This window comes from Poecile atricapillus, chromosome 1, assembly GCF_030490865.1.
Source record: "Poecile atricapillus isolate bPoeAtr1 chromosome 1, bPoeAtr1.hap1, whole genome shotgun sequence".
Classification (NCBI taxonomy): domain Eukaryota; kingdom Metazoa; phylum Chordata; class Aves; order Passeriformes; family Paridae; genus Poecile; species Poecile atricapillus.
In genome coordinates this window covers 178,197,518-178,223,334 of record NC_081249.1, presented here as the reverse complement: position 1 = coordinate 178,223,334, position 25,817 = coordinate 178,197,518, and the positions used below count along the sequence as shown (strand labels likewise).

General features: G+C 49.0%; 1 protein-coding gene across 5 annotated transcripts in view; it reads left to right on the top strand.

Moving 5' to 3' along the window:
* Nucleotides 1-25,817, top strand: part of SAMD4A (sterile alpha motif domain containing 4A) — a 97,000-nt gene that overhangs the window by 53,008 nt on the left and 18,175 nt on the right. For 3 of the 5 annotated variants that reach the window (XR_009276598.1, XM_058829665.1, XM_058829664.1), the window contains exons 3-4: nucleotides 7,601-8,119; nucleotides 24,156-24,419. Coding sequence is in view for 4 of the 5 variants with exons in the window: in XM_058829665.1 (XP_058685648.1) it covers nucleotides 7,601-8,119; nucleotides 24,156-24,419 (783 nt within the window). In the remaining variant the exon portion in view is untranslated. The remainder of the gene's footprint in view (nucleotides 1-7,600; nucleotides 8,120-24,155; nucleotides 24,420-25,817) is intronic. The other 2 variants (XM_058829667.1, XM_058829666.1) reach the window with 1 other exon arrangement.

The following is a 25,817-nucleotide window of genomic DNA, read 5'->3' as shown; positions in this document are numbered from 1 at the left end:
AGATGAGGAGCAGGATTCAGGTTCACCAGCGTTTCAGTGACAGCCTGCCTCTCTGCCTGGTGCGGTTGGCAGGTCTGCAATAACCTTTATCACTGAGATGTTTTGCCTTTTAATTAGCATCGGTTGCAATAACGAGGAGGCACACGCTGAAATTCTGATTATTTGGCCTCTGGTGGAGGGAGAGGGCTGCCAGGTTTAACAGTGAAGGTATTGATGTGCTCTGGATGGGGTACAGAGTGTTTCCAAAGGGGTTCTCACTTTGTTTTCCTTAATGTTGCCCTTTTGAGTGAGGCTGATTTACGAAGGGAATTATGTAAAATCACCCCAACAAAGTATTGTGACTGGGCCGGCATGCAGGTGCTAATTACTGCAAATAATAATTTAAATCCCTTCAGCTGGAAACACTTTGTGTTTCACCTTCAATCGAGCTGCTGCAGCAGGAGCCAGGGCAGAGGTTTGTGTCTGCAGCACTGTTGGAGAGCGGATTTCTGCGATGCCTGGTGGGGAGCTGGACAATTTCACAAACCAGTAAACCCAGTTGTGAGAAGGCTGGGACTGGCAGCAGCCTGCCCTTGGTTGATACACTTGGTGCAAATTCAGACTTGTGGGTGAAATCTCTTGGGTTTTTTTCTCTTCTGCTTTATCTTTGCAGCAAACAGCCCTGTGTGAGGTGGGGTATGGTTTCTCCACCCTGCTCATAGAATCACTGGATGGTTTGGGTTAGGAGAAACCTTAAAGATCATCTAGTTCAGGATCTGAAGTCAGATGAATTCAAGCATAAAACCAGATAAATTCAACTGGAAATTAAGGCAAACAGAAATGCTTGGGACAAACTGGAACAAGCAGATGTAGAAGTTTGTCTGATGATGGTCACTCACTGAGAGATGATGTTGTGGCCAGGCAGAGGTTGTTGGGCTGTGTTCATATGCAGGGCCAGGTTTCCTGACCCCTTTTGCCCTGGTGAAGGCATCCAGGCAGCTGGAATAGGTGTGGGATACCAGGGCTGTCTGGAGATGACCTCAGTTACCTCAGATCTGGGGGATTTTGATGGAAGTGCAGCATCTCCCATGGATGTGTGGAGAAGCTGCTGGGTAGTGATGTGCTGCTGGGTCTTTGCACAACAGGAGAAGTCCAGCTGCTGATTTTTCTGCCTCTGACAATAAAAAGTGGGTGCCCTCCACATAGCTCTGCCCATCACCCAGATTCAGTTTCATGTTCATAATCCAGGAAACAGCAAACAATGGGAGCCTCTTCTGGGAGCTGCTGAGGAAGCTCTCAAAAAACTTTCCTGCAAACCCAGAAATAGCCATCTCTTGCTCTGTGGCCACTGATTCCAGACTCACTGGAAGCTGCTTAAGCATGGATTGGATTTCTCTTTTGCTGTTGGCCATCCAAGACATGAAAACCTCTGGGCTGTCCATCCCTAGAAACACTTGATTGCCATCCAGGAACACCCAGTTCCTCTCTCCAGTGCCTGATGCTGCAGTATGTCACTTTACAAGATCAAGGATCCCAAACTAAACTTTCAGTACAAATTCCTGTTTTTTTCTCCCCAAATCCATCTGAGAGTGCAGTTCATTTTAGGCCTGCTGGGAAGGTGCTTGGAGGGTGCCCTTTGGATTTGAGCATCTGGTAAATGGCTGAACTCAATGATCTTAGAGGTCTTTTCCAACCTTAATGATCCTATGATTCCCTCTCTTAGTCATTTCTTGCTTGGGCAAATTATCTGAATGGGCTTTTGAGAACTTTTTATGGAAAACTGAAAACAAGGGCATAATAAAACAGTAATTTAAGAGCAATTTGCTGACAACTGGAGCCCTAAAGTGCACTGACTTAGCACTGAGGGGCAATGATTCCAAACCTCCTGTGTGAATGTCCTCTTCATCACTTGGAAGATCCTTGGGCAGTTCTTAATACACTTCTAGTCTTTAAATTGGTGTCCTTGTTGCTCAGGATAAGCTGTTGTCTATTTCGTAAGTTACTCATCTCACTCACTTAAATCACAATCAGCAAATTCATGGAATCCAGGAATGGTTTGGATTGGAAGTGACCTTGAAGACCACCTCGTTCCAAGCCCCTGCCATGGCAGGGACACCTTCCACTATCCCAGATTGCTCCAAGCTCTGTCCAACCTGGCCTTGGACACTTCCAGGGATCCAGGGGCAGCCACAGCTGTGCCAGGGCCTGCCCACCCTCACAGGGAAGAATTCCTTTCCAATATCCCATCCATCCCTGCCCTCTGTCACTGGGAACCCATTCCCCTTGTCCTGTCTTTCCATCCCATGTCCCCAGTCCCTCTCCAGGTCTTCTGGTGCTGCTTTAGGCCCGGGAAGAGTCTCTGAGGTCTCCCTGGAGCCTTCTCTTCTCCAGGTGAACACCCCCAGCTCTCCCAGCCTGACTCCAGCCTTTGGAGCATCTCCGTGGCTTCCTCTTCACACTTCACTTGGGTTGTGCTTCACTGTGAAATAAGTTGTATATAGTAACAGGAGGAGAATCCAATTTCTGCTTTCAGAATGAAGTGGTTTCTCTTGGATGGGTTTGGTTGTTTTTTGGGTTCCTTCAAGTGCTTGAGAGTTATTTGGAATTATCACTGTTCCTTGAAGACATGTCACCTGGTGGGACCCACACGTTCATTACCTGTGCTGACAGCTGCTCTTGGCCATCCCTCTCGGCAGGGGTGTTGTTTTTAAACTGGAACCTGTTTAGGTCTGTTTGCAAAAATCAGAGCTAGAATTAAAACCCCTGCAGTTTGGCCCTTCAGGGTTTGTACATGCAGGCACCAGTGTGCTACTCACATTGTTTTCTGCAGGGACTGTGTCTATCCCTGCCTTTGCCCATCTGGTCTGGCTTTACATTTGGAAAACTGTGATTGTTCCCAGGACATCATAACCATGAGCCTTGCTGGTGGCTGAAGTCACCCCTTCATCCCTCAGGAGGAAGGTTCAGAGCAAAGGCAGGAAGGTCCCTCACACAGTGCAGCATCAGAGGTGGGTCCATCACCACTGGACATGGTGGCAGTTCACAGTTTGCAGGGATCCAGCAGTGATTAAGCAGATTTGTGACAGAGAAATCCCCCAATAGCTTAATAAATTGACAAACTTCACCTCTTTTTCAAGTCAGAAAGCCCCAGTTTTGGGGATGGTGTTGGTCCTATTCATAGCACCAGCACAGGTTTCAGTCTTGCAAGCAGGACACAGCTATATTTGGAACTGGATTTATCCCCAGGCATGCTGCACATGCATCAGCTGGGCTGTCTAGCAGCAAAATCCTGTCAGTTAAGTAATCCTTCAGTAGAAGGTAGTTTCACATCCCACCTTCATTCAGCTTCTCATCCAAGAAAATGTCCCATAATAAAAATCGGGATTTTTTGCTTCAGGGATACCAGCAGCTCCCATCCCTTCCCAGTGCTGGGCTGGTCAGTTGTTATCTTACCTCATCTCCAAAAAGAGATGGCAGTTTAATGGCAGCAGTGGGCAGGACAGGGATTTTGGGGGATTTCAAGGCACCAAGTGGGGGGTTCTCTCTCTGGGGCTCTCTCTATGCTCAGGTCTGGCAGTAGCTGTGACATTCCACAGAGCAGTGAAATCCTTGTGATGGGAAGCAGCAGGCAGCAGCATCCAGGGGAACTAATGAGGCTGTCATGTGATTAGTGCCTGCAGCCCACCACAGGTGTTATGTGATCCTTGAGATGTGGGATCCCAAAACACATCCTAATCTCAGCTGCCCCAGAGTGCTTCTTCTGGCAATAAAGGATGAGATATCCCAGGTGTCCAGGAGTGCATGGGAGCAGGTGAGGGGCTGAAGTGGGGGCTCCTGTGTTCAGGGAAAGGGTGGAGAGGAGTTTTGGGGTGTTGCCAGCCCCTCTCCCCCTGCCCACAGGCAGCTCCAGCTTTCTCTCTGCTGCACTGCCCTCTCCAGATCCCTCTATTTTCTGGCAGATAGGATTAAGCCTGACCTTCCGCCCCATCTCAGAGAGAGCCAAACCTCTTTCAGATCTAATTATTTTCCATTTTTGTTTAATTGTGCACATCCTGCTGCTGGCTGTGAAGGAGACCAGCTCCTGCCTGGGCCAGGAAGGGCACCCAGCCCTTCATCAGCTGCAGGCTTTTGGGTCAGTGCTCCATCTTTTGGGGTTGTGCTTTAAACCCCCAAAACTCTTGGAGGTCCAAGGCAAAGTTCCCAAGAAGCAGCTCTGGTGCCATCCTGTGTTTCTCCAGTGGGAGCCTTCATGCTCAGTTCTCCCCCATATGAGGAGGAGGAGTCCAGCCACGGCCTCCTTCCTCCTCCTCCTCCTCCTCCTGCACCCAGTTTACACCAGGTTCTGCCTTTTCTCTGTGTGTTTTGTTCCTTCTTTAGCAGTGCATTGCAGGCCTTTTTTTTTTTAATGATCTTTGATTTCTCAGTTTATCTGAGCTGCTACAGAATCCCAGCTGGTGCCAGGCTGGGGTTTGGCTGTGCCAGCCTGAAAGTGCTGCTGAACCACCATGAGAGCAATGATAAAATATCCGGGTGTGACATCCCTCTCTGCAGGAGGATGGGAGAAAATAAGACATGTTTTCAACTCACCAGGCAGCTGACTAAGAGAGAGGGGACAGATAAATCAGATTCATCCCAACAGGAAGCCTTGCCTGGAGCAGGGACATCTGCATATGGGAAATATGGATATGCTCTGGTGAGCCTTGAGTCCTGCTACACTCATGTATCCTTTACAGCATCACTTTTACTGAGTGTTGCTCTCCCAAATCCCATTTTTTTTAGCACCAAAACAACCTCACATCATTCCCACAGGCACCAAAAAGTACCACAAGTCCCTTCTGCTGCAATACAGCAGTTCCTTCCCCACCAAAGCTGTGCCACGTCGTGTCCCTTGCTCCTTTCGGCACAGGACGGCTCGGGCACGCTGTTGCTGGCTCAGGAAGTGGCTCTGGAGGAGGTGGAGGTCTGTGGAGAAGTGAATTCCAGTGCAGAAAGTTCCAGGGAGAGTCACCAGCGTTTCCAGCAAGCCATCTAGTGGCTTCCTATTAAAACAGTTGCATGGCTTGGAGCTGGGGAGGTGGATCTGGAGGGGTGAGTGCTGCTCTCTGCTGCAGTGCTGTCAGGAAACTGATGTCCAGAGTTTGGTCCTAACTGGGAGAAGGTGCTGCTCCAACATCCCTCTTCTGGGTCAGGGGTGGTGGGAGGGTTGGGTTAGCTGCTGGCCAGCAGCATGGGTCATGCACAATCACAGAATCATGGAATATCCTGAGGTGGAGGGGACCCACAAGGATCGTGGAGTCCAATTCTGGGTCACGGAATATCCTGAGCTGGATATTGATTTGCTCTGGTGCCTCCCCAAGAGCAAACCTGATGAATGAGCCTACAGATCTGGATCTGCATTTCAGTGGTGTGAGTTCAGTTACCCTAGCTCAAAAGCACACAGAGGCTATAGGGGTAATCAATGATTTAGAGCAGCTTCCTGTACAGAATGGACTGAAGACAGCAGACAGGAGGAGAGAATGTAAAGTTTTGGGGGATTTTTTTTCAGCATTTCACCTGATGAAGTTTTGAGCAGTGTGTTTAAAGCAAGCAGGAGGGAGTGTTCTCCACCCAGCAGTTCAGTTTTGGCTCCTGTAGCACAGCTTAAGAGAGGGGCTGAAAGTTTTCAGGATTTACAGAGGGGTTTGATCAGTACTGGAGGAGAGACTGCCCTGGGGCTGGGAAATGTCATTTGGCTGGTCTGGGTAGATTTGGTAGATGTTTGGAGTTATATCAGCTCTTCAGAGAAACCTCTGGTGATGGAGATCTCACAATGTCCTATAGAAGGCAGTTTCATCATATCCAGCCTCATTCATCTTTGCTGCAGTTCAAGTCACAGAATCATAGAATTGTTCAGGTTGGAAAAGCCCTCCAAGATCGTAGAGCCCTGCACTGCCAAGGCCACATCCTCACAGCTGTTAAATCCCTCCAGAGATGGTGACTCCACCATTTCCCTGCAGCAGATGTGGAGAGCAGCTTGTCCATGCCAGGACACCTCTGAGCCAGGTGTCAGGCTGCCTGGTGCAGCTTTTCTGCACAGCACAGTGTCTGGCTGATGTGGTGCTTCCCAAGCCAGGCTCTTGCCCACCTCGTGCTGCACAGCTGTTTGCTCCCACCTGCATACAGATGTTTGCACCTGCTTAGTGCAGGTGTTCTTTCACATCTCTCCAAGTCTCATGGAAGCACAGAACATCCTGAGCTGGAAGGGGACCCACAAGGATCATTGAGTCCAGCTCCTGGCCCTGCACACTCCAACAATCCCACCCCGTGCTTCAGAGCATTGTCCAAATTCTCCTGGAGCTCTGGCAGGCTGGTGCTGTGACCCTTCCCTGGGGAGCCTGGTCAGTGCCCCACCATCCTCTGGGGGAAGAACCTTTTCCTGATCTCCATCCTAAACCTCCCCTGGCACAGTTTCATGCCACCCCTTCGAGTCCTCAGCATTGTTTGACCTCTAGTCCAGTTTCCTGGAGTGTTCTCCTTTCTCTTAGCAGGACACCTGCGTGCTGCTCACGTTTTTCACATCACCCTTATCACCAATGACATGCTGGGTGGTGTCAGGGCCAGGACAGGTCTCCTTGCCCAGCACATCCCCCTGACAATGAATCAGCACCACCAGCTCCCTCCATATGTTTTTCAGATGAGTCGTGTGCCCACATTAGAGCAGTTTCTCTCTGCTGTGCTGCTGAGGGAGCCATGTGCAGCAGCACTTAATGAATATCAAGATATACAGCACTGCCTGTTCCTCCAGCTATTCACAGGCCAGTTGCTCTGTCGCAGAATGAAATCAAATTGGTCTTGACAAATGGGTGTCAGCAGTCACTTATCATCTTGTTATCTTCTAAGTGCTTACAAATAGGTTGTTTCATTATTTGTTCCATCAGTTTTTCCAGGAGTTTGAGTTAAGTGAACGGTTTGTTATTCCCTGACTTTTCCTTCTGCATATTTAAATGTAACTAGGTTCCCTTTTTTTTTTTTCCTGGTCTTCTAAAATCTCTCCTATTTGCTGTGATCTAAGAGAGGAACAGGAGCTCTGAGGCTGCTTCAGCTGAACCCTTCCCTCCTTACTTTTGGGGCTGGTGGATGCACCAACACCCTGGTTGAATGATTGTGTTCCTGCTGGAAACCTTCTTCCCTCTGTGGCTCTCACTTGTGTTACCTCCTTTAAATCTTGACCTTTTTAATTTTCCAGCCAAGTTCTTTTGAAAGGTTACCTTTATCCACTGAGTGCTTTTGTGGAGTATTTTCTATAATCTGCAACAATATGGAAAATTTGGGCCAAATTGTGCTTTTGATTAAAATAAGCACAACAGCAGTGGAGTAGAGTTTGGTGTAGTTTGGTTCTTTCAGTGATTTTCAGGAACATCTGGTAACTTTTGGTGTCCACACTGGCACACTTTGCCCTGACAATGGTTTTGGAGGGTGGTGACCCCCTTGTCAGGGAGATGCTGATGCTGTGGTACCACACACGTGGAAATCCCTTTGGCACGTTGTATTTACCCTGCCACGGCCCAGCTATTTCTTTTATTAGCTCTGTTTCTCAATTTCTCATTTATCTTCTTTTTTCCCCTCCCTATTCCTTCAACAGGAATCATTAACCAGTGGCAACAGGAATCCAAGGATAAAGTGATCTCCCTCTTGTTAACCCACCTGCCTTTACTGAAGCCCGGCAACATCGAGGCGAAAGTCGAGTACATGAAACTCTTGCCCAAAATCCTGGCGCACTCCATCGAGCACAACCAGCACATCGAGGAGAGCAGGCAGCTGCTGTCCTACGCCTTGATCCACCCTGCCACCTCCCTGGAGGACAGGAGCGCCCTGGCCATGTGGCTCAACCACCTGGAGGACCGCACGTCGGGGGGCTTCGGCGGGCAGGGCCGGGGCCGCTCGGACTCGCTGGACTACGGGCAGGCTCACTACTATCACCAAAGACAGAATTCTGATGACAAACTCAACGGGTGGCAGAACTCTCGGGACTCCGGCATCAGCGTCAGTGCCTCCAGCTGGCAGGACAAAAACCTGGCCTGTGAGAACGGCCACCTGCCCCTCTACTCCTCCTCCTCCGTCCCCACCACCATCAACACCATCGGCACTAGCACAAGCACCAGTGAGTACCCACGGGAGGCTCTGGGGACAGTCCCCCCATCCCACTAGGGATCACTGCTTTGCTGTGCTTAGCAGAGGGGCTAAACTCATCTGGGCCATAGAAAACTTATTTTATTTTTATTTTTTTTCCCCTTTCCTCACCTGCTTTTTTTTAATTTTCTGCTCGCCTTCTTGGGGGCTTTTTCCTCTAGTGCTGTGGGGTTTTAAAGACCTGGGAGCTGGAGAGGAGGGAAAAACAGCAAAGAGTAAGAAAAAGAGCAAAAAGTGTTACTGAAGGGAACCCCTTTTATTTCGTGTAGTTTTGTGTAGATTTACAGTTCGTGTTTCAAGAGTTCCTAAAGCAAGCAGGAAGCTGATGCTTCATGTCCAGAAGTGTACTGAGGATTTATTGAGGAGAAATGGGATTGGGACCCTGGGTGCAGCCATAAGTTTGGAAGCAGAACAGCTTCAGGGTATCTGAAAACATTCCCTTGTATTTGCAGTGCAGAGATGTGAAGCTGGTGGTGATGGAGGAGTTTAGATGGACAATTCTCAGTGTTTTCCAGGAGAGCTGGGTGGTTCTTCCCCCATGGAGACCTTGCCAGGCTTTGCTGGATGATGCAGAGCCCAACCCAAGGCTTGGACACATGGAGAGCTCTGTGACCAGAGATCTAACGCTGGTTTTTGTGTGAAGCTGTAGAGCAGCTGTAACTGGTGTTCAAAGCATCCATTGATCCCTGTGAGCCTTCTCTGGGAGAGCAGGAATGCAGCATCTTCTCAGTGGGATTCAGAAGCTCCCCTGCCCACCTGCTTGCTCTGTGGAGGGCTGTCACACCTTTGGGTGACTGCCACCGTGTCACCTGCAGGGCTGAATGTCCTCCTTCACTCTGGGATATTCAGAAGTCTCTCCAAGATGCTTTATCAGCATCTCCTAGAAGTCAGGGATGCAGACAGCGCTTTGGGGAGGAGAGGCTTCTTGTGGCAGCAGCCCTGGTTTCTTTATGAGAGTGTGGAAAGCCACAATTAAATAGCTAAAAGCTTTAAAATGGTCACTTAAGGCTTCTGGGCTTTTCTCTCTCCTGTAAGAACTGCTTTTTTTTTAAAAATGGTGTTTCGAATCCACAGAGATACGAAACACAGCTCTGGGTTTATTGCTGTAGCACCCTGGTCCCTGCCTCTCCTGTGTCCATCCTTGCAGCCATGTGGGGATTTAATAGAAGGGTCTCAGCTTTTCCACAGACTCTAAACCATCATTCCCATCCAAGCCCCTGTCTTTGAAGCCCCCAGCTCCTGCTGCTGTGGGACTGTGTGATGTTCAGCTTCTCTGAGAGCCAGACCCTTTGCTCTGAAGCTGTTCTGGGGTGACTGAGCTGCATGGGAAGGGTCAAACAAGGAGGCAGGGTGAGAAAAACCCCATGAATTTACTTGCAGTCAGTCTGTTAAACCTCTCCAAGGATTATTTATTTTGGGGGGATGGGGTTTCCATGTAGTTTTTGCATGTCTGTGGTTCAGAGGCTTTGCACACCATGGAAGCAGTGAGAAGAGAGGCTTCAGAAGGTTCCTCTGGTTCCTCATGTCGGGATCTGGAAGCAGGGAGATGTGGTGGGTGCAGCAGGTTAATCACTGACAGTGGCTGGAACTTTGCAAGATGTGTTAGGTCTTGAAGGATTCTTTTCACAAACCCACTGGTGGCTTTTTGAGCCTTTCTGTGCTCAGACTTAGCTCTCAGCAGAAGCATTGACCCACCCCTTGCCCACTGTGGTCCCCAAGTAGTGGCACAAGATGCCAAAACTGAGGCAACAGCTGAACTACTCAGCAGTGCCTGAGCTGCTGCAGTGCTGTGGTTTTTCCTAAATTCTCCCAGAATTTGGTGTGTTCAGCAGCAGCTGGGACAGGAACAGCTGTGGGTCTGCCAACAGCCCTACACTTTACCCAGTCTTTTGTTTGAATTCCTCCTCAATCTCTGCCACTTGCTTGGCTGCATCATCCTCTGCTAGTGATAGTTTAGGCCCACGTGTTAAGCTGTTGTAACTCCTGCAGACATATTTCGGTGGCACCATGCTCAGAGAACCGTGGGCTGAGCTGGAGGTGACCCAACCACACTTCATGTGTCAGTTCATAAACTTCCTTAACACAATATTTGGCTTGGGCAAAAGCCTGGTAAGTCCACAGATAGATGCTAAAAAATAAACACGGCTGTCAGCCTTTGTCCCAGCCCCTTGACTCAATCGATATGTTTATTAATCTTTTATTCCAAAGCAAAGCCTTCAACTCCTTAGTGTTTGTTTAGGTTTTAGTGTTGTTATTAGTTTTAAGTTCTCCCTCTTACTCAGAGGTGTTTATCTGTGCAGAGGCTTTAATCCAGCAACACCCTGCAGGGCACAACCTTCCCTGACCCATCCCTGCAAAGGCACTGCCTGTTCCTGACACCAAAATGGAGCAAAGTCTTTCCCAGAGCAGTGATGTGGTGATCTTGTCTGAGCTACATTCTTCTGGTGCTGTGGCACAATGAGATTTAATGCTGTCATGGCACAGGGCTTAAATATGGGTGGCTGAGGCTCATGTGATGTTTTGCTTTGTGCTGTCCTTGACTTTGACATGACCTAAACTTCGGTTTTGAGATTTGGTTCAGGATTGGTTCATCTCCAGCTCTCCCGTAACTGCACTGACAGGGGTTAGCCAAGGTTTAGCCAGGGCTTGAGGAGATGTTGGGGAGGCAAGTCTGGAGTGTTCTGTAGAAGTCACTCTGGATTTACCACAGTAATTGTGCTCCAGGAGTGAGACCAGTGTCCTAAGGGATGAATTTGGGTCTGGAGTGATCAGAGAATATGGACTCACCCCAAATAGTGGAAGTTGGCCCAGAGAAGCTGTGGCTGTCTCATCGTTGAGGTGTTCAAGGCCAGGCTGGATGAGCCTTCAGTCTGGTCTAATGGAAGGGGTTCCAGTCCCATGGCAGGGGAATGGAACCAGATGGGCTTTTCCAACCCAAACCATTCTGGGATTCTGTGATGCTCATGTGCTCCTTCCCATCCATTGCATCAGCAATTCTTGCAAAGCTTGAGATGCAACTTTAAACCCAGCTTTATCATGCTGGGAGTGCAGGCAGCCTTGGCATGGGCTCAGGAGCACAGGCAGGGAGGAGGCTGGAGCTGCTCCAGCGTGGGGGACGGGGTGAAGCCTGCAGTCCTGGCTCTGTGGCCAGGTCAGGCAGCAGTTGCAAAATATTGGGGTTGCACAATGCCTTTGTGACTGAGACACGGCCTGGAAACTCTGAAAGGACAGAGGAAAGCAGCTCTGTTTCCAAAGCTGCCAACAGCTTCTTGTGTGGGGGCTCCAGCTCCTTCCCTACCCCTGTAACTGGCTCCACCTGAGTAGGGCTGATGGCGTGACAGGATTTGTTGTCAAATGGAAGCTCAGCTCAGGCCTGTGTCTTCCACCCTCTTGGCAGGGAATCTGTGCATTAGGGTCTGACATTAGCTGTGCTGAGGAGGAAGATTGGAGATACACTGGTCTCATTTGGAGCATAAAGTCGCAGGTCAGTGAGGGATAGATCCAGTCAGAGACCTTGCCAGGGAATATCCTGTGGAACAGGAATCCCAGCTGTTGGCACTGTGTTCACACTGGAGGGGTGTTGCACTCTTTGGTGTTTTGAAAGGGAACAGAGCTCCTTGGGCCAGCAAAGCTTTTGCCAGTCTGGAGCCCCCCTTCCACTCCTGCACAAGTGGGAAAGGTGCCGGGTGCTCAGGCCTGCTACACCCTTCCCATGGGAGTCTCTGCCAGAAATCCAGTGGTGTTTGTCTGCAAGGAGAAGGAGAGTGAGCAGAGAAGGTGCTCTGCACAAATTTCTTGTCCTGAAAAAGAAAAATCTCCAGCTTGTCCTAGAGCTGATGAGAAGTAAATCTTCCTTCCATGCACCCCAGCCCAGGATTAAACTGGATATTTTGGAAGAAATTCTTCCCCATGAGGATGGTGAGGCACTGGTTGTCCAGAGAAGCTGTGACTGCTCCATCCCTGGAAGTGCCCAAGGCCAGGCTGGGCAGGACTTGGAGCAACCCAGGATAGTGGAAGGTGTCCCTACCCATGGCAAGGAATTGTACTAGATGATCTCTAAGGTCCCTTCCAACCCAAATAATTCTGTGTTTCTGAGATCCTGCCCTGCAGGCAGACCTGGACTGTGTGTCAGATCATGTGTGTGTGACATGGCTTGTAGGATTTTGCCAACATTTGCTCCAGTTATGGAATCCCCAGTGTGAGGGCAGATGAACGTGCTGGAGCTCTCCTGGAGTCATCAGGGAACTGAGGTGAACAAACACCACAAACACCAAATGAACACTTGCCATGAACAGTGTGTGGGTTTCCTGACTCTTCCTCCCCAACCCTGCTGTACAATAGCTCTCTGCCCACCCCTGGAGACATCCCTGCTGCCATCCCTGGTACCCAGACTGAGCTGGGTAGTGGGATAACTGCATGTTTTAACCCACAGGACCACCCTGATCCGTGTTGGGTTGATGGGAAGTTGTTGTCCTCTGTGTAGATTTCAGTGACACCTGAAGGGAGGGTGCTGTGTGTCCTCAGCCTGTGTTTGCCTCACATAGGGGAGCACATTTCCTCCCATGCAGACTTAGCAAAACATGTCATGAGAAAATGAAAAAGTCTTAGTGGGGTTACAGCAGTGAAGCAAACAAATGTTCTGTTCTTGCTGGGGGTGGATTAGCTTTTGGAATTGCCTTCAGAAAATTGTTCTTTTGGCCTTGCTGAGACTTGGCAGCCTGGCACTCATCCTGTCAGTTGGGGACACCCCTCACGTCTGCTTTTCTTCTCTTTTATGGATAGTCTGAGAAAAGCTCGTTGGCCTTTATTCCACTGGAGCTTCTCAGTGGTGGCAGACAAGGGCATTTGTTGTCTTGCTCGTGCCCTCTAGTGTCACACACAACAGGCAGAGAACACTTCCAGAAGTCTCACACTTTGTCAGGTTCCCAGTGCTACAAAATCTTGCTAATCCTGTAGGTTGAAATCAGAATTGTTGTATGAGAAGATCAGGTGTGATCAGGATTTTTTGCTGAAATCCATGTACATCAATACAGCAGCAAACAGGACTGTGAGGGAGAGCAGCACAGAATCATGGAATCACTTAGATTGGGAAAGACCTTTAAGATCATCAAGTCCATCTGTAATCTTCTACTCCAGCTGAACAGCAGATACAGATTTTCTGTCCCCTCTGTAAATTCAGAGCTCTTTGTCCCTGGGAGACACAGTCCACAGCTCTGCAGACCATCACTCAGCCAGTGAGATGAGTGGTCACCCACCTCATCCTGGAGCCCACCAAGCACTGGAGATGGAAGTGGTGGTGGAGAACAAGAGCAATGTCCTTTTGGGGTGTCAGCAATGCTGGAAAGATCTGCTACTCCTCTTGAGTGTGTTTTATAGCCACTGCCCCTTCCTGTTCAAACCTTGAAACTTCAGGTTAGCTGTCCCTGCTCATTTGGATCCTCCTTTGAGCCCGTTTGGCACATTCCCTTCACTTCTTCACTCCCCAAGGATCACTGCCTTTGGCTGAGTGACAAAGGTCCATGTGATGCTGAGGTCCCACCTTCAGTCATCTCCACAGGGTTTCTAGACTGACACCCAAGCTCAGCCTATTTGTTGTCTTCCAAACATCATAAGCTGCACTGGAAGGCAAGAAAAGACAGATTGACAGGGTGATGGGTTATGATGAGCAACCCACCAAGCACTGAAGAGTGCTCAGCTCAGGCTGTCTGGGAGGGTGATTCTCCTGTTCTGTTCATTTGGAAATTGCAGATCACAGGTAGCTTTGCTCATAGGGATGTCCAGCCATGCAGCCATGGGGCAAAAGTCTCTTGCAGCTGTTGGCTCTCAGGGCATGCAGGTGGCCCTGGGAAATGAAATGTGGATGGTTCAAGGGGTATTCCAATGCCTCTGGCAGGATGTGGATGGCTCTGGGGGAATATGGGTGGTTCATGGAGGGTATGGATAGCTCTGGGGGGGATGCAGGTGGCTCTGTGGGGATGGGGTTACCTGAGGCATCAGACAGCACAGAGACAGAGCAGGGTCCTCGCTGCTGTGCCCGCTCTGCTCTCGTGTGGGAACAAGTGACAACACAGGGCATATGAGCAGCCTACAGCTCTTGTGATGTGCTCAGGGTGTGGAGCAAGTGGGGGACCCCTGCCTGCCAAGCAGAGTGAGTAGGCAGCAAAGGGAACACGTTTCCCATGGGTGTGCTCTGGCAAGTGGATTTTCATGTGGGCAGCAGGATAGAGCTTGTGGCAGTGCCTCTGCTTGACCCCTCATCAGCCACAAAGCTTGGAGGCAGAGATGTCACCAAAAGGCAGAAGGGTCTCCAAGAGGAAAGGGGAGAGCAGACCTTGAGGCTGGGCTCAGTGGCACCAGGTGATGACGCCATGGGTGGCTCATAACCACGTGTGGTCAGTACAGACACAGGTGAGTGCTCCTAAAACAGCCCTTGTGACACCAAATGATGCTTCCAGGCACTTAAACAATCCATGAGCTCTGCAAACAGCCCTGTGGTGGGTAAGCCATGGTGGCTGTTCTGCATGGATGGGGAGGAGGAGAGGGAGCACTGAGTGCCAGCCAGAGACATGTGGCTGTCCCCAAAGCAGGCATGTCACACATGTGTCCTCTGGGGTCACACAGTTCCTTCCTCCAGACCTTCTTTCAGCACTCACACATGGAAACAGCGTGAAGCTGTGCCAGGGGAGGTTCAGGTTGGATATCAGGAAAAGGTTCTTTCCCCAGAGGGTGGCTGGGCACTGGAATGGCTTCCCAGGAAAGTGGTCACAGCTCCAAGCCTGACAGAGTTCAAGAAGTATTTGAACACTCTCAGGCACAGGATGGGATTCTTGGGATGTCCTATGCAAGGCCAGGACTGGATTTGATGATCCTTGTGGGTCCCTTCCAACTGTGCAATCTGTGATTCTGTGCTCTTACAGAGCACTGCTCCCAAATTCACATACCCTACTCACAGAGCAATGGCTCTAGCTTCCTGGCTGGAATGAGGCCACCTCAGGTGGGAATCTGTATTCCAGCAGCCCCCAGGGACATTCCCACCCTCTCAGCTTGTGAAATCCCAGTGCAATCACTGGCTGTAGGTGCTCAGGGCAGGGAATGCCTGCTGTGGTTTTGCTGATGATGTGCTGCTTGTCCCTTGACCTGAGGGTAGGATGCTTGAAATGCAAGTTGGGATGGGGGGAGATTGAAGCTTGTGGCTCTGATGCCACCTCCACGTTCCTTGCAGCAGTCTGGGTGTCTCAGGGATGGGTGTTAGGAAGCAGCAGCAATGGTTTTGTGTGTGTCCTACAGTCCCTGGGATTCCTGTCACCAATGAATGGTGCTTCTGACCTGGAAGTGTCACAGAAGCTGCCAGGGCAGCTGATTGATGCTCTCCAGGTTGTGGAGCAAAGTCAGGCAGCCCCAGTAATTCTCTCAGACCCCTCAGCAGTCTCCTCTCTCTGGGAGGGTTTGCTGATGGATGGACCCTCCTAGGCCTGGGTATGTTTTTCCAGCCACCCTGGTGCCTGTCAGATCCAGGCTCAGATCTCAGCAAGCTGTGGTCACTCAGTGCATGGGAGCTTGGTGCTCTCCTGAGGGAGCTTTGCTTTTCCCATCACCCCATGAGCACCTGTGGGTTCCTGTGTGCACTTTGTACCAGCCCTGGAGCCACCAGCAGGGGACTGAGGGCTCTGTCTGGGAGTCAGGGATGTTCCTCAGCACCTCCACTATTAACTTACATCTGTTAAGGGCCTCATGAGTAATTCCCTCCTCAAACCTTTCTTGCTTCTCCGTGACCTCATCCTGGCACCACCATTCCCCAGCCTTCTCTCAAAGCATCACTAAAATCACATTTGGGATGTTTTCCTGAGCATCTTCATGCAGCAAGAAACCCCTGGAGAGAATCCCCTTCCCGTTGCTCATCCTTTGAATCCGTGCAACCCTGGGCTTTGGCAAATAGAGGAATGGGAAGAGATGAGCTCTCCTTGCCCCCACCATCACACAAAATCTGCAGAGAAATGGCAGGAGGGCACGGAGGAGGGATGGGAGTGCTGTGGTTTGGATTCATCCGGAGCATCTCCAGTCTCCTTCCCCACTGCACTGAGACTTGCTGTGTTCTCCTGACTCAGTAACATGCTGCTATTTAATTAACTTCTGACTTGTGGTTTAAAGGAGCAGTGCACAAAATAGTTATTTACTTCATTTGGAAATTCTTTTATTTGTTGCCATAATTATAGCTTCCTCCCCCTTTTTTTTTCTTTTTTTTTTTTTTAATTTTTTTTTCTCTTTTTTTGGATATTTTAATTAGCAGGGGAAGGGAGGGAGGGAGGGGGAATATTTGCTGCTCTCCTTGTGGTTATCACATCCTTCAAATTACTAAAAGAGGCTGGGATAATAGGTCTGGTGATTATATATAGGCACCATCTGCTCTGTGGCTGCTTCCTATCAAAGTGCAGTTAGGAGAGTGCAAGGAGGATATTTTCTCTCCAGCTATATTAAGACTGTTTCCATCTCAGCTCCAAAGCAAAGCTCTCTGCATGCAAATGGATTAAATGCACTGTAATCAATGGCTCAGTTTTGGCAGCCTTGGAGCTGGTTTTTTTTGGGTTTTTTTTAAATTTTGTTTTATTTTCCCCTCAAGTTTTGCTGTTCCCATCAGTTATGCAATTTTATTTCAGGCTGGTTGTTCTGCATTTGATGTTTTCTTGTAACCATAGTTGCCCCTGTTTGCTGAGCAATGCGGTCTCGTGTTAGTTGGCGCAGGGATCTGTGCCATAACTCGAATGCGAGGCAATATCTGAGCAATCAGGAATGTTTTGGAGGATGATGAAGGCAGATTTTTAGGATGCATCTGCTGCTGGTATGTAGAGGAGGTGGAAAGCTGAGCTGAGTTAATTTGGAGCAGTAATGGGAAAGAATTAATAGTTGGTTTATGATACCAGCCGTGGCTGTCCCGTTGCTGCTGGGGATTGTTGGGGAGCATTGCAGGGCTCAGGGTTTGGGAGTCATAGAATTTTAGAATTCCAGACTGATTTGTGTTGAAAGGGACCTTAAAGAACATCCAGTTCCACCCCCTGCCATGGGCAGGGACACCTTCCACTATCCCAGGCTGCTCCAAGCCCTGTCCAGCCTGGCCTTGGACACTTCCAGGGATCCAGAGGCAGCCACAGCTGCTCTGGGCACCCTGTTCCAGGGCCTGACCACCCTCCCAGCCAGGAATTCCTTCCCAATATCCCATCCATCCCTGCCCTCTGGCAGTGAGAAGCCATTCCCCCTGTCATGAGGTGTCCCTGATGGGCACCATCTTTCTCATGTGGGGAACTGGGTACTGCCTTTGTCCCTCGGTGGCCTCAGAGACCCAGCAGGTTTCTCTTTTCCCCTGGAGCTGGGAAGATTTTATGCTTTTGAAAGAGAAAGAGGAGAAGGAATAAGACATGACCAGCCCAGATGGAAAGGGAAGGTGCTCGGGATGGGGTGTGTGAGTTCCCAAGAGGTGGAGGCCAGAGGAATGTTGAAACACTGAGGAATTTGTCTTGCAAAGTTTGTGCCATGGTGCCTACAAGAGAAGAGGAGTAGGTTGCTTTTTTGAATGATTGAAAGTGGCTAAAAAGAGGTAAGGGAGGAGAAAATCCAAAATGAGTTGGCAAGGATGGCAAAGGCTACAGGTCTGTCTCACTCTGGGTGATGAGTGTGGGATGTGCATCACATGAGACACTCATAGTCCTCATGTATTTTGTCACTGCTGAAGACACTTTGCCTCCCTGCTCTCACTCCACAGCTTTTTAATGATTCTAGGGGTTATTGGATCCCAGTTTCTTGGGACAATTCCAGAGATTTCACATTCATCCCTTTCACCTGACTGGTTTAAGGCCCTTTGTTTCTCACTCCCAATTTTCCCCAGGTTGCACACTGCTGTGTAAAGGATGCACATCCTCCAGCTTGCCCTCCTGAAATGGTTGTAAGTGGTGGAGGGATTTCTCCATCTGGAGTGTAAGGTGTGGTGGAAGCTGATGCTATTGCAAGTCTCAGCAGGGAGATGCTCCTCAGACCAGGGATTGAGGCAGTGGGGAGCCCTGGCTGCTGCTTGAGCAGAGAAAATGTTCTTGGACATCCCTTTTATGTGGAAAAGGACATTGGGAAGGAGAGTTTCTGCATCCCAGTGCTGTTTATCTGGCTTCATTCATGAGCAGGGGAGAATTTCTCCCAGGAGCTCATAGCCAAAGCTATTTTCTGGGATAATTAGGGAGGCTTGGTTCAGCACAGCAGCATTTGATATTAATGGACCGGGATTCCCCAGGGGCAAACACTGATTTTCTGTGGTTTGTGTATAGATTTAGAAGAAAAAATGCATTTATTGGCCTGGACATTGGGCCATTGTGTTTACCCCAAGAGACTCATGGTTTAGGGCAGCACCTCCTTACAACATACCCCTAATCCTCCATCCCCACCCATTCCCACCTCCCTGAGCCACCATTCCATGCATTCTTTTGTCTGTGAGCTAAATCCTGGTTGGATTCACATCTATTCTGTCATGCTCCCACCCTGCTGGATGCTCTAGTGGGAAGCAAGGACCTTTCAGTACTCAGAAGGGGCTCATAAAGAAGAGGGAAAGGGACTTCTTACATGGGCAAGGATGAAAGGTTTTAAATTAAGAGGAGAGATTTAGATTAATTTTAAGAAGAAATTCTTGGTTGTGAGGGTGGGCAGGCCCTGGCACAGAGTGCCCAGAGAAGCTGTGGCTGCCCCTGGATCCCTGGCAGTGTTCCAGTCTAGGCTGGACAGGGTGGGATAGTGGAAGGTGTCCCTGCCCATGGCAGGGGGTGGAATTGGATGTTCTTTAAGGTCCCTCCCAACCCAAACCATCCCAGGATTCTATGAAGGAGCTTGAAAGCTGCTCCTGAGCTCCTGCTGCTTGGTGAGACAAGCTGGGCTTCCTTCCAGAAACGCATCCCGTCAGATTGCTGGAGCCACCGAGGTCTGAATTTACACATCTTTAAATGCAGCCCCACTCCTGCTGCCACACAAATGAGTAAATAACAGCCACAGCAGTTCCTGCTGGAGCCAAACAGCAGGTCCACGTGTGTTTGTGCCATGCAGGGAATTTCAAAACCTGCAGTGAGGGTTCCTTCCCCGCTGAGCCTGGATGGGGCCTCGCATGTGCTGCTTGGAGAGAGCAGCAACAAACAGGTTATTGTTTCTCTGTCCAGTTTCTTGAACAGGAAACTGTGTTTAAAAACAACATTTCTTAAAAAAAATTTGCTTGACAGCCTTTTCTACAGTCTGTGCTTCTTCCCATTTCTCTGCTCGAGGCAACATTCTGCTTGTATGGGTTTTTTTCCTGATGCAGGGTTTAATACCACTCATTTCCTAATACCACTATTTTCCTTATACCCAGTGGCTTCTTGCATTTAGGACCCTGAATTTCACCCCTTCATGGGTTATATCAGAGGCCAGGACATGGATTATCCAGCTCCTACAAATGCAGTTAAAGTCACAGCCACAGAACACAGGGAGATTAAAGAGAAAAAGGCATAAAGAAGAGGCTCCAAGGGTTAGGGGATGTTGAGCCGAAAAATGTTCCATCAGGTTCTGCTCTGGCCGTGCTGGAGCTGCCTGGGGCAGTGTGGGGAGAGGGTGAATGAGGTGCCCAGGAAGGATGCTGGGTGCCAGCTGGGCAGTGTGACCCACTGGCAGCTCTTTCCAAGGGTTCTCGGCAAAGAAAGGCTGGAAAAGCCCTGGGCATTGGTGTGCCAGCACAGGGATGCCTTCCTGGAGGAGAGGATGTGACTGGGATAGCAAGGAGGTGAGAGAGGGGAGGACTGAGTTGAACTTGGGGTTTGCTTTGTGAAGGGATTTCTCAGTGTCCCCTCTCAATGAGGGAGCTCCCAGGCTGCACAAAACCTTGTGTGGATTAAAAACATCCCCACTTTTTGGGCTCAGGCTGCTGTTCCAGGTACTGACAGACCAGGAAAGGAGCTGTGTGTGATCAGATGCTACCTGAGGATGCACCATAAACAGCTTTGCAGCCAGGAAGTGCCATTTTTAGACTAAAAAAAAACCAAAAGAAGGTCCTAAAGAGTTCAGTATGCACCTTGCAGTGCTTTTTCCTTCCTGCATGCACGGGGAAGATGTTATTTGGAATTGTAAACTGATGTATGGACCTTGTGCTGGTCCTTTGGGTGTCAGGGGCATGGAGAGGCTGGAGACATTCTGAATATTCCAATTGGTGGGTTTGGTTCTCACTAGAAACTCACACATGTGTACTGTCAAGGACTTTTGCAGCACTCTGAGCCAGATTTCATGAAGGGCAGAGGGAGAGTGAGCACCTTGTCAGCTGTCCCACGCTGTGTGGAGGAAGGTCTGCCTGCAAAGCCCAATTCCTCAGCTCTAATTACAGGAATGGGTGGCTTTTCCCTTCTCAGGCTGAAAAAAATTGGCCCAAAACCCTGAGAAACCACAACACAAATGTGTGACGCTGTTCCACATGGTCCTCAGCGAACAAAAACCCTCTTGAAATCAGCCCTTGCCTCCCAAAATAGGCAGCGCCACTTCAAAAGGAAAGGGGGGGCGGGAAAAATCCCAAACCCAAGGCTTCAGGGGGTGAGAGCACTTGCAGCCTCAGAGTTTCTATAAGTGTGTTGTGGTGCCTGCCAGCCCAGCCAGGGTTTGGTCTGAGATAAATCTGGATTTACCCAGGGAGGGGGTGGTCCCACAGGGATGCTCCCAGCGTGGTCAGCAGCTGCCCCCTGTGATGGGAAGCTTTGTTGCCATCACTCCTTCTCCATCCTCCACTTTTTTCTTTTATTTTCTTTTTTTTTTTCTTTTTTTAACCTGCTAATATTTCTCTGAGCTTGATCCCAGTCTGGAGGTCATGGAGAGGTTTCTTGCAAGGAAACCTGGGCTGGTTTGGGCTGACACAACCCTGGCTGCTCAGAGCAAAGAGGAGACACCAGTCCACTTATTCTGGGGAAAGCCATGATCTGCTCCAGCCCCTGTCCCACTGGACACCAGTTTGGAAGGAGCTGGACCAGGCAGAGCCTGTGTAGAGTCTTACAGAAAGGCAGCTGTGCCCACCCATCTCCTGGGAGCTTATCTTGCCCCAGAATAACATTTTAGATTTTCTTTTTAAATTAAAGCTTTATATTTTTGTAGTAAAGGAAAAGGAGGTTTGAGTGTAAGGTGATAAACTCACGCTTGGTTTTCTTCTGCTGAAGTGAAAGCCCATGTGGACCATTTATTTTAGCCAGGAGAAGCCCTGGATTCACCTTGGACCATCCAAAAAGCCCACAGAATGGTCAAATTCAGGTCAGGACCTACAATAAACCTGTTGTTTTGGAAATAATTAGCTACATCCTCTTATTTTGAGAAACTGAGGGCATGACTACAAGCAGCAGCATTAATAAACATTATTAATAAATATAATAAATATGGGCATCTGGGGGATTACAGAGTAAAAGAGGGGTGCCATCCCAGAATTCTCAACATTTTTAGGGCTGATGGAAATGGGTAAGAGGGTTTGCAAGAAATCACACTATCACCAATGTCTGTTACAGCCAGAAAGCAGACCCTAAAATTAGGCAGGTGCTAAGAGCCCTGAAATAATCTCAGTGTGGTCCCCAGGGTAGCTGGGGTGGTTTCAAAGAGCTGGGGACTCGCAGCATCCTTTGCAGAGGGATTATCCCTGCTGCATCTCAGGGGGTTGTGTGAGCTGACTCACAGTTCAGTACAAATTTGGCTTGGTAAAACACGTTCTCTCGGGTCCAGCCTTGCGTTATCTCGGGGAAAGAAGCGGAACTGATTTTTATCTGTTGCACTGGATGGTTTCTAATTGTCCCTGGCCATCCTTTGGAGTTCATTATTTCTCCTTCAGCCGACACCGGCTTCTAATTAGGGGACATAAAATTAAGATGGAAGAGCAGCAGTTTGCAGGGGTATTGCTGCTTGTGAAGGAATCTGGGCTGGATTTATGCCAAAAATACCCTCTTTGTATGCAGGGTTTTGGTGGGAGAAGGTGGTGTGAGCTGCTGGGTACCAGTGTCTGCACACACCCTGTAAGAGCTGGATCAGCAGAGCAGCCCTTCATCTCCTGGAAGGGGACAATTAACCCCAGTCCTCCTTGCCCCTTCTCCTGCATCTCTCCTTCATCAGAGGGGCACAAATATTTCCTAAAACCAGAGTTTTTCCTACAACAAATTCATGGTGGATTCTTTCCCCATGGCAGAGTGACCATGGCTGGGGGCAGCAGGCACAGAAGGGCTCTGGGTGCTGTAGAGCCAATGCTCAGCCTTGGTGATGCATTTTAACCAATTTATCCATTTTTTCCCCTTTAATTCCCCCTATAATTTGGGGGTTTTAAATCCTAAATATATTTTTCTCCTTGGAGGGTGATGTGGCATCTAGAGATGCTGTTTTTTGGGTACAATTGCAAAGCCAAGAGCTGAAAAATCTTAGGCAGGACCTTCTGAAATCCATCTATTTCCCCATCTGGATGTATCACAGCTTTAGGAAGCATAGCACTGCTCTGGATGAAGTCTCAGGATCTCATTGACATCCTTTTCTGCCAAGAGACTTCTGGAAGATGTTTGTATGGTTTTCAAATGAGAAGGGAACAAATTCCTCCCCATAAGCCACCCCAGTGCTTCCCTGCAGAGCGTGGTGTCAGTGTTACATGTTGGCACAAGAAAACCCTTTCAGAAGTAGGAATTATTTAAACATTACAGAAATCCACAGGTTTTTTTGGCCTCATCCAGCAGCTGCCTGTGGTACCAGCTGCTTTTTGCAGGTGGTTAATAAATGCAAATGTGCTCTGGTGTTTCTCTTTCCCCTTCTTTTGTAACCCCACTACTGCCTCATTTCCATCCCTCTCCTGGTCAGCAGAGATGGCTTTGATGGGTTTTCCCCCAGGCTTGAGCTGGGAATTAAGCCTGGCTTAACCTTTGCAGCACAATGCACCTGGCTGGGGGTTTTCCATCAAGACTCGTTTATATTAAATAATAACACGGAGAGGAGTCTGAGTGGTTTTGATGAACTGCTGTAAATGCAAAAAAAAAGGGGATTAAGGAGCTTTAGGGCTTTGGTGCTTTAGATGGAAAAGCCATGAGAACAATGAATTTCCCCCAGGTTTTGTACAGTTTAAAAATCTGGTTTGGAAAGAAAAATTGAAAAGTTTTTGCTTCTGTTTCTTGTAGGCTGAAAGGTCATTCTAACCCCTCTGCCCTCAGATTTTCCTGGAGCAGGGAAATTTTCTCTAAATCTGTACATTAAATTACGTACACTGTGTTTATGGTTAAACCAGTAGTTTTAGTGATTCTGAGTGATGGAATTTGAATTTTGTTAAGCAAACAGAGCAGTCTTTTAGTACTTTTTTTCAGTATTTAAAACAGATAGTCCTTGGAAGTGTTTAAGGGTAGGTTGGACAGGGCTTGGAGCAACCTGATCTGTTGGTAGGTGTTCCTGTTCATGGCAGGGGGTTGGAATGAGATCAGTAAGGCCTCTGCCAATGCAAACCATCCCGTGATTCTGTGATTTTAGTAAGACTCAACAAGGCTGAGACATTCCTATGGATGAGAAGTACCCTTGCAATGATTTTGGGAGATGTGTAAGTGCTCCTGCTTCGGGGTACGAGCCAGGTCCTAACCCAAAGGGAGAGACAGAGATGCTTCCCTTGGATCTCTATGGGGACATCCCCATCCTGGGGATTTTTACGCTCCAGAACTGCTCAATTGATGTTTTTTCCCTAGAGATGGAATCCACACAACACCTTGCCTTGAGCAGCCCAACGTAGATCATGCAATCCCATCTCCTTGCAGGTACTCCCATCCTTTTTGCTTCCCAGGAGGCAAAGCAGAGAGCTCAGGGTAGGGCTCAGGGCTGCTGCAAAGCCATCAGCGAGGCACCATGGCCAACCACCACCACACATTTTATAATTTCATTTGATTTTTTTTATTTTTATATTTTTCTTTTCCGGGGGACTCTGCTGCATCCTGGGCCGCGAGGGGGGAATAACCTCTTTGATTTTATTTTTTTTTCAGTTCTCTCAGGCCAGACACACCACAGCCCTTTGAAACGCTCTGTGTCCCTTACCCCACCCATGAATGTGCCAAACCAACCTCTAGGACATGGATGGATGTCTCATGAGGACTTACGAGCTAGAGGACCCCAGTGCATCCCTTCCGATCATGCCCCCCTGTCTCCACAAAGCAGTGTAGCCTCTTCGGGAAGTGGTGGGAGTGAACATTTAGAAGATCAGCCTTCTGCTCGTAACACATTCCAGGAGGAAGGGAGTGGGATGAAAGGTGAGTGACAACCCAGACCCCGACCCCCCCAGCAGCCAGAGGCAGGAGGGGCAGAGCCGCGTTCCCGGCAGCGCGGGGCTCTCGGTTGGAGGTTTTGGGCGAGGATCCTCCTCACCAAACGGGGCCTCCCAGCCTTTTCTTCCCGGCTTAGGAATTTAGGTTTAGGGGAATGCCTTGGGTTTTCTTTTAAGTAGCAGCTGGTCCTGATCTGACGTCTTACACTCGGGTGCCAGTGGGCTGGTTTTGCCCCAAAATCCTGTGAACTGCCAGCTTTCCAAAAAGCTGGGTTTTTTCCATAGCCTGTGGCATTTGGCTACGAGTGGTGCTCTTTTTTCTCTTTCTTTTTTTTTTTAATGACAGTGAAAAATAGCTTAGAGCAAGCTTAGCAAGCCATGTGTGATTACCATCGCAGTGTTTGGTACCCACCAAGTACTTGGGGAAGTTTTGGCTTGGGATACTTGTTTGCAGTGAATTTAACCTGTGTGTTTCGGTTGTTTTTCCCATTATACCTACATTTCACAGAGATTTTGGCAAAAATATATGTGGTTCTGGTGGTAAACAAGGCAGAAATGAACCCCACTTGCTGCAGTCAAAGATGCAGAGCAAACTTCAGGCTGAGGAGGAATGAACAGATGAAAACTGGGCAAACACACGGACTGTGTGTTCCTGGGAACAGACTGAAAATGATCCTGCAGCTCTCAGACTGATTTAAACAACTCCAATTTGCATTAATGCAAAGCAACTCAATTGTGTACAAACCAGTGTTGTATCAGAAAAGGGAAATAATTGTATTTTTTAACAGTTACAAGGTCTGATTTTAGTCTAATTACAGACAAATTGAGATATGGATAAATCTGTGGGATGTGGGACTGTGTTTGGCTTGGCTCTGGATGGCTTTGATGTGCATGAAATAAATGCATGAAAAACCCCTCATGGTATCAAGGAATGCAACAGAGGCAGGTCGGGTCCTGCAGTCTGTCTGGGCCAGGGAGAACTTTTTGGGAGCAAGTGTTTCTGGTGCTGGGGGTGCTGTTTAACACTGCATTTCTCCAGGTTTCTGCAGAAGGAGCTGGGGAGGAGACCATGGGGAGTTTGGCTCCCTGTGATCCACAGCTGCAGCTCCGGGATCTGCGTGGACAGAAACTTCCCAGTGCCTTGCAATCAACCTGTGTGGCCAAATCCACAAGACCCAGAGGCTGTCCATGAGCAGTGATCAATTAAATAACCCCCACCTATTAACACATCCCTTTGCTGCTGCCTGCAGCTGGGTTATGTCCACCCTTCCTCGGGCTGTCCCTTCCCAGACTCCCAAACGTGATTCCCTCGCTGCTGACTCAGCCAAATGGCTTTTGTCCCCCTGTCCAGGGACGTGCAGAACAGATGTTCACAACCTCTGGT